The sequence below is a fragment of the Culex quinquefasciatus genome, chromosome 2 (genome assembly GCF_015732765.1).
Source record: "Culex quinquefasciatus strain JHB chromosome 2, VPISU_Cqui_1.0_pri_paternal, whole genome shotgun sequence".
Lineage (NCBI taxonomy): Eukaryota > Metazoa > Arthropoda > Insecta > Diptera > Culicidae > Culex > Culex quinquefasciatus.
In genome coordinates, this window is record NC_051862.1 from 101,411,545 (window position 1) to 101,425,749 (window position 14,205).

The 14,205-nt window shown below is 44.4% G+C and overlaps 1 protein-coding gene and 1 long non-coding RNA gene across 4 annotated transcripts in view; both read left to right on the forward strand.

Moving 5' to 3' along the window:
• The first annotated feature begins 2,269 nt into the window (after positions 1 to 2,269).
• On the forward strand, positions 2,270 to 5,180 carry LOC6054202. Its single transcript, XR_005277893.1, has 6 exons — positions 2,270 to 2,463; positions 2,527 to 3,538; positions 3,594 to 4,287; positions 4,347 to 4,735; positions 4,792 to 4,935; positions 5,000 to 5,180. It is a non-coding gene; the product is annotated as an uncharacterized LOC6054202 (long non-coding RNA).
• Positions 5,181 to 11,435: 6,255 nt separating this feature from the next.
• The window catches only part of LOC6045493 (phosphatidylinositol-binding clathrin assembly protein LAP), a 47,852-nt gene continuing 45,082 nt past the window's right edge, over positions 11,436 to 14,205 (forward strand). For all 3 annotated transcript variants that reach the window (XM_038254252.1, XM_038254254.1, XM_038254253.1), the window contains exon 1: positions 11,436 to 11,667. In XM_038254252.1, coding sequence (XP_038110180.1) covers positions 11,538 to 11,667 — 130 coding nt within the window. In that variant the 5' untranslated portion in view covers positions 11,436 to 11,537. The remainder of the gene's footprint in view (positions 11,668 to 14,205) is intronic.

Here is a 14,205-nt window from a genome sequence, read left to right on the forward strand (position 1 = left end):
TACGTCAATTCCTGAGTATTCTGAGTAGCAGTTTATGTCGGAGGACACGTTCCAATGAAGATCCTTTCGGGGGCGTAGCTGACGCGATCCTCGACGGCGTCGTAACAAGGAGACAGGTTATTTGCAGCAGATGACGGTGCAGGTAGTAATCTTGCACCTCGTTTGTGAGCACCTTCATGTTCGAGCCAATCGGTGCTCCGTCCTCTTCACGACTGTTCCCCCGCCCCAGCACCACATCTCTCAACAATTTGATGAAAATGCCAAAGAAAAGTTTGAGCTCCAGCTGCTCATGGATAATACAGCCAATTAGAAACCAAATCCATCAACTTGTCCAAGCTGACCTTGTAGAACGTAAGCTCATCCGCGTATCCCAACTTAAAACTCCGAATGTTTGGTGTTCGGCTGCTTCGGCTTCACTTTCTGTGGTCATATTGCCGTTCCGCGGTGTTGTGGCCAACCGGATTCCGTTTTGTCTAACGGCTAAGCCTATCGAAAATGTCATCATCAACGCAACGGAAGCATTCTGCCCCCACCCCACCAAAGTAAAACACAACCAAAAGAACGGTTTTTATTAAATTTCATCGAGTAAAGATTTACAGAACTATTGTGAAAAATTAAAAACAAGTGAAAATATTTAAATTCTTATAAGAAATCAGTGCGACGAACAATCTGGTTCCCCTAGATCAGTATTTCGTTAAACCGCTCCGACAGGCACATTCCACGTCAACCGCCTCATGTTCACTATCGACACCTGGAATGTTGGGCATCATAGGCCGGCTGACAGCTGGACAATTTCCTCGACTGAAACCTGCTCGGACACCACCTAGTTCAGGTAGAGCAGCTCGTTGTTCACCGTCACGAGTCTTTCGTCGCGGACCGTACACAGAGAAGAGTTTTCCGGGTCCGCCAATTTTTTTTTCTGACTCACTTGCTGCCTCGGAGGAGATGTCCGATTGCGTCGATAAGGATTCACTGGCTAGGCGATAGGAACTATCTTGTAGTTTCTTCTCCGCGGCTTCCGAGGATTGTTCCGGTTCGGCTGGTGACACATCCCTAACGGACCACCACAACCTCGGTACCAGCCGCTGGCGCAGGTGAGTCGAAGTGGGCATCGTGGGTTCCCCGTCGTCCGAATCTACCCGCTAGATTGGTTTGTCCGATTTTAGCTGAGGTTGATTGCTTCAACTTTTGGGGCGAAATCTTAATCACTTAGGTTTACGGACGAAGTGGTGGGACGGTGAGACGTTAGGAGAGCGCCCTTGAATGCTGTGGACAGTGGCTTGCTTTTCGTTGAATTGAACAAACATTCAGCAGTAGTTCCAAGCTTGGTTCCAAGTCATCGTTGTGTCGATTTGCCGCATACTGTCGATTTGCCGCGGAACTGCTGCTGCTTCTACTAGTGACGACGATCTGGCCGGAGCTGCTAGCTCGAACGAGTTTTTGTCGATCGTTGCCCGGACGCAGCCGGGAGGAATCTGGAATTGTAAACATAACCTTACTGTTCTATTTATTAAATTTCATCTGTTCCACTCACCACTTTTCGATATCCAGAGGGTCCCTTCACGACAGTCTGTAGACTGGACACGAGTTCTTGGCCAGATTGACCAGTTAATGCACACAAATTTTGCCAGCGATCATCGAGAAAACAAATCTAAACATTGAACTGACAGAACGGAGTTTGGTAACACGTCAAGATCATTTGGTACGAGGTGTGAATGCTCTGTCAAATAGCCACTAATTAATTAGCTAATCAACAACAAATCAGCGCTAATTGATTAGCGAAAAAATAATCGATTGGGTGTGTCCTGCCCCTAGTGTTAAATTAACTGAGTATTCTAAAAATGTAATTGAATTTAAACCAACAGTCAGGTGAGTCAGGTAAAATCTTACCTTGCTAATTTTGTTTCAAGGAAACTGAATATATTTAATTTTTAGCTTAATGTTACGTGTTGTTCTAGTACAACTTTGTTTATCGGTCTTATAAGTAAAAAAAGAGGAAATCTGTACGTAATACTTGTCATTTGATTAAATATATAAGCAAAAGATGATGAAAACTAAAAATTTATTAATTTGAAGATAAAAGTTTATTAATTTGTTTCATACAACTTTTTCAAAAACCCCACGTAAATAACATTGACAGCGCCTCTGGCGGTGACTTCGGGAAAGTGCATGCCTGTCAGATCCCTGCACGCTTACCGCCCAGATCGAAAGTCCGTAGACCCACGATGTTTTGTAAGGCAACGATGTTTTTCGAAAATTTCGATGAACTGTATGCTGCGCGGTAGAGTAAAAGAGAAGGCATGATTTTGATTTTCATCGAAGTTTCGCTGAGCAGGCTATCTCGCTCTTTCGCAATTGCGAAAATTTCGGACGAACTGTCAAACTGCCAAACAACCATCTTGTTTTTGGAAAAGTTTTTTCAAGTCGCGTGCTGTTGGCAAATTTCGTAATGATTTCAGTTTGGTGAGCTAGGTAATTATTTTATTTCTTAGTTTGTTTGTTTAATTTAAGTTCTTCTGCTTCAAGCCGTGCCAATCTCCTGCTAAAGCAGACAAGTCCGTCCCTGCATCGTTGATCGGAACCTGCCGGCAAGTTGTGACTCCCGGGTGGACACGGGCCCAGGAATCACGACCCCAGAACAAAACGGGGAAGATATGAACCAGCCCTACGAGCCGCACCGGACCTGGTCGAAATGTCCACGTTAATCAGTGACACCAAGCTAACCACCATAACATCCCCATTGGACGGTTCCTGTTCCGGCAGCTGCCATCAGTTCCAACTGAACATGCCCTTTTAATAAGCCATGGGTGAATTTTCCGGCTGCAAAATGTTCCGGCGTGGCCAACCTTCAGAGAACGGTGCTCATTCGTTTGGGTCGTGAGTCCAAGAGCGATAACGGGACCACCACCAAAACTTCGGAAGTTCGCAGCGGAATCGGTGACGTTAAAGAAAATCAACAGGTGCAACAAGCTCAATGAACTTGAATCCGTCCACGAAGATGAATCTGCTACAGGAGATCCAAACCTAGCGCTGTCTAAATTTCTGGTGGGCAATCGGAACGCGGAACAGTTTAGTTTACCTAATCGTGTCCACGAACAACATTTTTTTCACCTCCCAGCCGCAATCCGGCGACACTAAGCGAAGCTGCGGTGGCCAGCAGCAGCTACTGAAGCCGGTGTCCGGAAGCGCGCAAAAGTTGCGGAAAAGGTCTTACTCGGACCAGAATCAGCTGCATCGGCACCAGCCGGGACTTCTCCGATGACGGAATGGCGGAGAAGACGATGAGGGTGAAGGTTATGATTGGGAGTCGGCGAGGCGTGACTGCGCCCAGTCAAATCAATCCGAATTCTGATCGCTTCAGCAGCGGTGCCCGGAGTCGTCCAGCAAGATGAGCGGCGGTGGTGGCCGTGCCTACTTCCGGTACTTCAATGCTGTGGTTTCGCTGCAGGAGTCGGATCTTTTTGGCCTCGCAACTGTAACACTTGGAGATGGCCCAGGAGCAGCTGATGGCAGCGAAACCAGGGCAGCGGGAGCTTAGGTAAAACAACTAAACTTTACATTTCTCAACCCGATCTAACATTCCCTTCTTCCAGGTAAAATAATTTTGCACCATCTCCAGAAAATGGGATCTGTGGATCGAGCAGGACGTCGGCCCGGAAATGAAAAAAGGTCACGTGCTGAATTTTCGAAACAAAGGGCATGTCGACGACCCCGCAGGACGTCAACAGACGGTCAAGAAGCTGAGGAACCATCGGAGGCGTGCCACCCCGTTGACTAGGGAAAGTAGAAGCTGCCGTATTAAATACTTCCGTTACGCCCAAAGCGATACCGGCCGCCATCCGGCGCAATGCTACGTGGAGTCATGAAGAACAAAGACGTGATCCTACCCAAGATGCGTCGGTACATCTAGCAATCCCTATTCGTTCTGTTGGATTGTCCGCTGGAGTACAAGGGCGAACGTCACGCCACCGTGGAAACTGTCGGCGATCAGAACTTTAGCAAGCTGCTGCAGGAGGAACATGTGGCCAAGGTGTGTACCGATATGATTGCCCCGCAACCTTGTCGGTTAGGAAAGATTCGTTTCGACTGCAACGATGTCGTGCGCTTGAAACCACGCTTCCTGACGTAGAAGTGACCTGATCAGCGTGGTACTTCCGAAGGAGCGAATGCCAGCAAGAACAGTGCAAGTGCAGCTGCTGGCTGAACCGGTGCCGTCCGTGCCGTCGCCTTTTCCAGCTTTACGGTCTTCAGCACGCCCACAGTGGCCGAATTAAACAAAAGATTCTGGTATGTAACTTGCATTTACAATAGCCCGCAGTAAAATATTTTTTTTTGTCTTCAAATAGGTTCTTTTCCGTTGTGTATGCTCGGCGCAATCCGGAATTTACACCTAGAATGGCCATGGCTCTACCAATGTCCTCGGAACAACGCTGCTCGGAACAGGCTCTAATGACGGTCACGGCTCTGTAGTCGCCGACAGGAACGAAGATGGTGAAAACTCCAGTAAATCAAATGTTACGTAGAGGATGGTCCTCAACCGCGGGAACGTGCGCGGGAACATGGTCACGGACTGCGGACTGGCTCCCTTGCATCTTCACCGGCAGCTCTTTTTAGTTCCCGCATCAGAGGCAGCAAACGACGACTTGAACGAAAAACAACCGGTTGATACGACCAAAATTCCGCTCATGCACGAGTGGCATGGCATGCTGCGAATGTCACCGGAGGAACGGGAACGGTAAGGTGTCCGAACAGCTCGATTGTTTGGGAAATTCAGGAAATGGTTTCTTTCAGAATTTCAAAGAAGACCCGGAACCTTTTATAGATCAACCGGCGGGCTGCCAACTCGTCAACCTTGGCCAGCGGTAACGACTTCCCTGCCTCGCTTCCGTAGAATGTCATGGGATGACAATTTTAAGATCAAAATGTATGGTTCTGGTAAGTTTTTTTTTGATACATATTTTCTAATTCCAGTGCAACAAACTTTCTTTTATATTTTTAGACAGATTCTTCTCTTTGGCCCTTTAAGTGACATAATACGCACCGGCACAAGTTCACCGCCAATTTTCTCAAGCACCAGTACCATTATCTACCACAGTTGTACCCCCGCGCATCGTCGGTGGCCGGAGAAAGTAAAAGATTTAAAGCCCGTGGGGGAGGGACAGTGTGGGTCTCGTGGCGCAGGGGTAGCGGCTTCGGCTGCCGATCCCGATGATGCTATGAGACGCGGGTTCGATTCCCGCCTTATCCACTGAGCTTCTATCGGATGGTGAAGTAAAACGTCGGTCCCGGTTTCTCCTGTCTCGACAGAGGCGCTGGAGCAGAAATCCCACGTTAGAGGAAGGCCATGCCCCGGGGGCCGTAGTGCCAATAGTTTCGTTTCGGGGGAGGGACAGAGCAACCCGGTCAAAATGTCCACGTTGATCAGTGTCGACAAGTTCATTACCGAAACATACCCATCGGACCATCTCCGGCAGCTGCCATTAGTAGAAACGACACGATCCTGGATCGCTTGGCCAGTAGCGGTGTTTACGCTGGGGACCATTTTCTGGACACCACCGTCTAGTGACCGGACCGGACCACGCAACGCAATCCCGCTTGGAAGGCTCATGAACTTTTCAAACAAAGCCTGGTCTAAGGTCATCAAGTCCCAACAAAGATAACGGACTGCACTGCATGGTAAAGCTGCCAAGTGGGGCACCTTTGAGATTGATAGAAGTAATCCCGGCCGGCTTCAATACAAGGTGGTAATGTTCCGGTTGGGGAAACCAGCCACGGCTTAGCCAATCTGCCTCAACGGGTTTGCAGCGCTGCCCACCGAACATCAAAAACTGGGCTCGCGTGCAGCAAAATTAATGTCGTATGCCGACCCGTCCAGACGACGTTCAGGAACTGATGAGCAAGTGGAACAGGTCCTTCAAGTCAACGAGTCCTCTGCAGCCACTATCAAAATCCTCGTGAAAAGCGTTCGCGAGGATATGGTCACGGCTGTACCCACCACCTGCTGAACCGACTCCAAGGGCAGAGTCCCCCGAAGTTACCCAGCTGGGTGGTTCCGGCTTCGGAAAATGGTTCCTTGCAGGCGGTCAGCACGTTCATTAAATCAGCAACCAACGTGACTGTGGTATCGTCAATCGGAGGTGGCCAAAGAGCCTCCGGTGGCAGCGGAACCGGTGCTGAAGGAGCACAGGTAATAAAGTCATTTTTGAAATCTTTCAACCCTAAATAACTTCCCTCCCTTCTAGACGGTTGTTGATTGGTCTAGTCGGAGATGTTCAGTTGTATCAAAAAACGGCGCAGAGGCGGGCCAGTTGAACATAAAACGACAGCTCTACTAAATACCTTGCGGACCAGAAGTTTCAACGCCACCAAGGACAACCTCCGAGTGCGACCACTGCCGTTAGGCCACGCGGGGTCTCGATGGCCGCGCACGAAAAACATTCAAAGATCGACTAGGGCACATTCATCGGGCCGGGAACACCGAAGAAGGCGATGGCAGCGGACGCCAAAACGGGCCCCGCTCTGGCGGTGATCCGTACCTGTGAGCGTGAACGGAGCGGTCCAGATACTGAGCTCAATCTGGAACTCAAAGCGTGCCGCTTCAGAAGCTGTTTAGCTATGTAGTCCGCGGTTTTGTGCCAAGCAGGACACTTCCGTTAGGTCCCAGGCAGTGCGTCAGCGTGTAATAATCCGATCTTTCCGACCAGGCTCTCCGGTTCCGATAGATTCGCCGAAGGAACACTTCCGTTAAGTCCAAAACAACGGAACTGGTGTAGTGGAAATCGAACAGCTGGTGGTGACCGGGAGCACCACAAAACTGCGTCGAGATTCGCAAGTTGGAGTCCGGAAACGCCCAGAATCTGTAAAACTGGTCACATCCGCGCGCCAGAACTACAGTGTAAACGCAGGAACAAAAAATGAGCTTCAAGTTTGGCAAGAAGTAGCACCGCCAGGCTAGCCAACAATGTGAAGGAAGTGTGCGGGAATATGGCCAAGGTCGGTGAACCGCCGGAAGGTGACTTTTTACCACATTTGCACTGTATTCCAAGTTTGGTCGTCAACAAGTTTTCAACACTACTCATTCCGGTGTTGAAGCGTTCCAGAAAGTTCAACCTCCCCATCGTCTAGTTCCTGTCCGTCCGATGGTCAATATGGTGGACATCCTGCTGCTGACCGGTTGCCCCGATACCGGCGAAACGAACCCACTCCAATCCGGTGAACTAAACAAGTCGCTTCCATTTTTTCGGTTCCAACGCCAGAGGCAGCAAAAGTAAAACTAAATTGCTTCAAGAATTGAAAAATGTATATTTTTGTCGAATAAAGTGAAAAAAAAACGCGAAAAATAAACTTATTGTTTCAATCAAAACAAATTATGAGTTTGACAGATGACAGAAAAAGAAGAAGAAGAACCTAAAAAGAGAGGTTGATGCGCGTCCGATTTTCCACCTTTACGTCGTTCTTACATCGGCCCCGCATGTAGGCCTCTTGCGATGTTCGAACAACCTTGACAGGTTGACGTTTCGGGTGCAAAATACCTTGATTCGGGTCTGATGCGTGTCTCAAAATCAGACCCGCATCGGCCCCTGTAGGTCTGATCGTCGTTCTTACGATCAGACCCGATCGGCCCCGTATTTCTTACTGGGCGAGGGTATGTCAACTTATGAGTAGATCTCAGAAAAGGCCTTTTCAGCAAAACCAATTTTGAGATGAATGTGTTACTCAATTTTTCAACAATAGAGTTATTTATCTAAGCCCGATCTCACGCACACTAGCACGCCCTTTTGTTTTGCTGGCCGGTACAAAATTTAACCTCTATCTTTTTCGTGTATTTACACTAGCCCGGGTCAAAAAAACTAAAGTTGCTCAAATCAAAAATTATATGAGATTGCCCGAAAGAGTACTCAAAATGGAGGCTCAGGCCAAAATTTCAGCCCATTTGGTTGAAAACTGGCTTGCCTTGAGCAGGAACAAGTTTAAATGGGAATTAACCCGTAAAACTGGAGCATTTAGGTAAATTGCTCTGTACAAGTCAGCTGTTAACAAATGACGACTTTTGCATACCATGGGGTCCTAGGGGATGTTCTGGGGAACAATTCCTCCGAAGGGTGCAAGACGATCCGAGGCCCCTGGTCTTGCCTTGAACCGGATTTATTCCGGCGTCGCAGAAATTCTCATGGTCCCAGCTAAATGTATAGCGAAAAATCAAAGCACACTAAGAAGGCTGCCTCGATCAGAGGACAGCACATGGCAATCAGCTACCACGTGGCAGGAAAATAACTTCAAATTCGGCTTCAAAATTACATTTAGCGTTGTTAATGTGTTTTTGATAAAATATCTGGTTGAATAAAGTGTCCAAGGAATAACAAAACCACTTTGAAAGCAAAAATTGATGATACCCTCCAACCACGTGGTGGCTGATTGCCATGTGGCGTCCTCTGATCGAGGCAGCCTTCTTAGTGTGCTTTGATTTTTCGCTATACATTTAGCTGGGACCATGAGAATTTCTGCGACGCCGGAATAAATCCGGTTCAAGGCAAGACCAGGGGCCTCGGATCGTCTTGCACCATTGGGAGGAATTGTTCCCCAGACCATCCCCTAGGACCCCATGGTATGCAAAAGTCGTCATTTGTTAACGGCTGACTTGTACAGAGCAATTTACCTAAATGCTCCAGTTTTACGGGTTAATTCCCATTTAAACTTGTTCCTGCTCAAGGCAAGCCAATTTTCAACCAAATGGGCTGAAATTTTGGCCTGAGCCTCCTTTTTGAGTACTCTTTCGGGCAATCTCATATAATTTTTGATTTGAGCAACTTTCTTTTTTTGACCCGGGCTAATTTACACGCAATACATCCCAAGTAACCATCCAGAAAGAAATCATAAATGAGCTGCTAAACAGCATTCACCAGCTTATTAGTCATAAAACAGCTAAGGTGATTGCAAATTAGCTTTAAAACAACTGCTCTAGTAATAGCCGGAATAGTGCTGATTTGATGCTGCTACTAGCAACACAGCAACAACATATTTTATCAAACTGGCAACACGATTTTGTTCCGTGTAAGAGCGAAAGAGAGAACACCAACAAAAAAAATCAAAAATAATGCTTACTCTCTCATGCATTAAACACAGACAAACAGACGTGAAACTCTTTTCTATTCCATCGCCAACGAAAACGGTCAATTAAAATTCAAACAAGCAAAAAACATGGATGCCATAGTACCGCAACGAGACACGATCAAGAATGATGTCGCCACCGTACACTTTAACGTTTCTTGAATTGATTGGTTGTGTGTGTGAGCGCGGGATATTTCTGTTTATGCCGCTTGATTGCTGTTGCAGCAGAACAAAAAGCACGAGGTTTTGTGAAAATAAAAGGAAAAATTGCATAAGAACATCGTTTTGATCAAATTTGATTCAAATTTGCTATGAAATGATACAGGAGTTTTTGATAAACTTAAAGAACTGTTATTTTGGGAGATTTTTGAATCCACGTTGTTGTTTTTTGCATCATCAACTGCGAAAGCAAAATATTCCCTTACAGACGATGTCACCTCCACCACTCCAGCATCACGCTGCGGTACATCGACCGGCCTTTTGATCAAGGACGAGGGCAAAAAGTCGGTTGTCACCGGAACAGAATCGCAGCAGTAGAACTTGAAACTCACCATTCGGGATGATGAGGACGATGAGACGTGGAAGACAAACCGACATCGGTGGCTTGGAGTATGCCAAACAGGTCTCACGACGTCGAAAAAGGCGTCCATTTCGGAGCCGAAGTTCTCATTTTCCCGTCAATTAAGGCCTTCTTGGATAAGGCACCGCTTGTGGAAGAGAGACAGGCGGGAGTTTGGCCGCGGTAGTAGATGTTGCACACTTGATCTGTTTGTCCAAGGTCAGCTTTTTTTGGTCCCTAAAACATCATGGCCGTGTCCTGCCTATCGATCTAGCTGCCGAATCTGGCAGGCCTGCTGCATCTTTCTGCGCTCCTCCTGCTCTCGTTTGGCCAAAATCTTCCGACTTTTCGCCGACAGCTTCTTGTCTTTGGTCTCCTTCTTGTGCAGCAACAAATTGGCCGGATTTAGCAGGCTGCTCTCAACCACGCCAAAATCCATGCTCCGGCTATGCCCGGAACCTGCCTGCACCGGATAAAACTGCACAACAGATTACTTTTAACGTTTAGTGTTTTCCTGCGGTTCAAATCAAAGATAGAGACATTTTCAAGCTGTCAAAATGACTTTTCTCAACGTCAAGATAACTCAATATGAGATGGGAATGGAATGTCAAATCAGCGCTAATCAATTAGCTAGTTGACGAAAATCAGCGCTAATTAATTAGTGTAAACATGATTGATTAACTGTGTCCTGCCCCTCGGGTTCAATTTTAGAACATTTGAATTTAAGAATTTTACAATTTTGGTATTAAAGAATTTAAGAATTTCAGAATGTATATAATTAAAGAATTATAATTATAGCGCTAATTAATTAGTGTAAACATGATTGATTAACTGTGTCCTGCCCCTCGGGAACAATTTTAGAACATTTGAATTTAAGAATTTTACAATTTTGGTATTAAAGAATGTAAGAATTTCAGAATGTATATAATTATAGAATTGTATGATTATTTTTTTTAGAATTCTAGATTTTTTGTTGATATTTAAATTATTAGAATTTTAGTGTTATACGATTTTTGATTTTTAATATTTAAGAATTTTATAAATTTTGATATTTTTGTATTCTAGTATTTATTTTTAATATTTATTTTTATGATTTTCAAATGTTGACGATATAACAGAATTTGTAGACTTTTCAAATTTTAGAATTAAAGAATTCACAAAAATTTCGGTGTTTAAAAACATTAGAACAGCTATAGAATTTTTGATCAAGTAGAATTATAAGAGAATTTTTAAAACTTAGATTTAAATAGTTTGTGAGTGAAAATTTATCTCGTTGAAGTGTAATTTGAAACGGTAAACCGCCAGCCAATCAGTTAGCAGTATTTCTATAAGAAAATTCTTGCAAAATTCTTACAGAATTCTGACAAGGCTGCTAGAATCATTCTAGAAGGATTCTTACAGAACCAATCGAGAAATTAAAAGTGAGAGTGTGTGCAACATGGAGTTAAACATTCTGTGAAGTTGCTGTGAAGATTATCATAGAGTTATCTAAGCCCGCTCTCACGCACACTAACACACCATTTGATTTGCTGGTCGGTACAAAATTTAACCTCAATCTTTTTCGTGTACGTACACTCAATACATGCGCACGTAGATAACCTCGTAGATAACTCTATTCTGTATGAAAATCTCGTATCTGGGAACTAGTCGTACAACATATTTTTCTGCGTGATTATTGTACATGAGTGCGACACTCACACATAAACATATCAAGCTGGTGGCAACCTTTTAATACATAATCCTTATTTCTAGACTAGAAGTTTTTGACACATCATTCCTCTGAGTTGAGAGTGCATTTAGTCAAGTTTTCGGAGGCAGTAGGCAGATAAAGTAGTGAAATTTTAATTCGATAATAATACATAGCACTAAAATGGCAGGACAGACAATAAACGATCGCCTCCTAGCAGCACGCCATAGTCTTGCTGGTCAGGGTCTGGCCAAATCCGTCTGCAAGGCCACAACGGAAGAATTGATCGGACCGAAGAAAAAGCATCTGGACTGTAAGTGTGGCTTTGCTGTTAAAATTGATTTTCAATGGGTCTACGCGACTGTCAAGTAGGCTGTGCTGTGGTGGGCCAAACTTTTTATCTCCTTCCTCCACATCATAATCAATACTTTCCACGCAATGTATTTCGCTGGCAAAAATTTAAGGCCAATATCATTGATCAATTTAAACTCATGTTTCATTATCAAGTGGCAATGATTTTGATTATGTTCATTAATTAAACTTTCTAGTTAACTGTAAAAAATGTTTATGTGAAAAGTCCAAGTTGAATATGTTCTTGGAGGGTCGTCCAAACATTACGTAAAACAAGTACATGTACAGTAAGGCAGAAAAATACTCGAAAATGGTCTTAATCTAGGTATCCGTCTATATTTCTGGAGAAAAATGTTAACATTTGGAAGCATAAAATTTAAATCTCAATTACTTGACCATTCTGGAATTCACAAATTTTACGAATTCAGTATCGTGTCCTCGTTGGACCTTATCTTGCTATTAATCTGAGCCGTGGTTCCAAAGTAACACAGGTTAATCCTAGCTTAACTTATAATTTGAATACAGAATGTTGTTAAACTAGAAAAGTGGTTTTAAATTCTGTAACATTCTTCATAGTTGACATAGCCCACTGAGAAATGTAACGCCGGATCTGTCTGATGGTTCAATAAAATCGGTCTTACAAAGGTCGATCGGGGCGTTACATTTCTCAGCAGGAGTGTTCGCACTCTTAGGCAAAATTGCTCCCTGCAACAATAACTAAGTTCATAAAGTTTTTGAAAAATTCAAAAATCTTAAAGAGTCTCAAAGATGGAAAAGCACCGTTTTCTAATCTAATCAAATCAGACCCTAGCAGCCAATCTTTCGAAGGGATCCTGGAGAGTGCCTTAGGTTAGATTACGTCTAGCACTCTTCTTGTCATTTATTGCCCTGATAAAAAGTCTAACTAACAGGATATCGTTGCCAAATAAAATTACTATTACTATTAACATTTGTAGTGCGCAATTGCAGGCCAAGGGCGAATGATACTGATAATACCTCTTCAGTTGACGCTTAGGCGAGGAACATCCTGGAAGGAGCGTCACTGACTACGTCCGTAGTCCTGTTAGATCATTCTTGATCAGGACAGTATAGCTCTGGTTCCTTGCAAGTGTCATATTTTCTTACCTCCACGTTGGCTTGGTTTTCATGATGACCTAGCTGGTGGCCTGTGGAAACGGATCGTAAACCTTTGACCAGCGAGGGTCAGAGTCGAGACGGCTAGAAGAAAGGGGCGCGTCAATGTGGGAAAGGGAAGTAATTTGTGATTGTAGACGGTATTGTTATGATTCGCAGTATGTTGAGTCAACTGCTGTGGATGTACCTGAGCATCGCAGAACGGGGTTTCTCTTCTTTCCATTTCAGCTAACAGCTATTTTCTGTTTATTTTGTTTCACTGATTTTCTAAAACGGCTTCTGCTTACTATCCTCCATTTGATTTCGATTTTACTTATTTGATTCTCTTATTTCTCAACGCTTTCCCTTAATTTGGCAGCGACGTCAATTTTGTTTATCATGTGCCTTTTCTTTATTTATCTATTTGAATAATTTCTCATCTTCCCTGTAAATTGCCCTCAATACAATCTAAGCTTGTTTGTTACCTCTATTTATTAACTATTGTTAATTTCTTTATCTACTTCATAAATTACTATCTTTCTTTTACTATTGATTCTTTACATAGTATATTTCCTTCACTGTCCATTGTTTTGAAACTTCACCTTTTTCTTAAGCAAGTGAGGTTCGAGCCCTTACTCAATTTATGGAATGATTAAAGGATTAACACAAATATTACTATTGTTATTGGCAGAACACGTCTTGCAGGGGCAACGAACAGAACAAGAATGATTTATTCAACAAATTACATTAAGTCAATAACAAGTCAAGGCATACTTATGCGTATCCTCAACACTCCTCCTCGCATGAGTATCCCTAACGGCTTCAGGCTTCATTTTTGCGAGTTCCAATGGTGAGGATCTCCATCTCCTCCTGAATCCTGGACAGTTTGTTTTCGTCTTCATCTGGATCAGCCAATCGACGTGATTTTGGCACGGTTCCACTCCGCTCCACTGGACCCATTCGTTTGGTTCGACCACTCACACGCCGTTTGGATGATGCTCGAAAGAAGTAAACCGGTTGTACCACATCCTCGTGATACTGGACGGGATCCTCCATTTTCCGTTGACCCAAACTTGGAGCACCGCTCAATGTATCCAGATTTTTAAGCGAAAATGGCGTTTGAATGATGAACGCCTGAAATGTCAAAATCACGCAGTGATACCAACATTACGAAAAAAGTGTGCCATGGCATGACAGCCACATTTTTTTCTAATGTTGGTGCTACTGCGCGATTTTGACATTTCGGACGTTCACCATTCGAACGCCATCTTCTCTTAAAAACCTGGATACTCAAATACTTCCCTTTTCTTCGTCTTCTTGCTCCGACGTTTGCTTTCGATCAGGACTCCCACAAACTGCGTACCGGTCTCCTTCTGTTGTCCGGAGC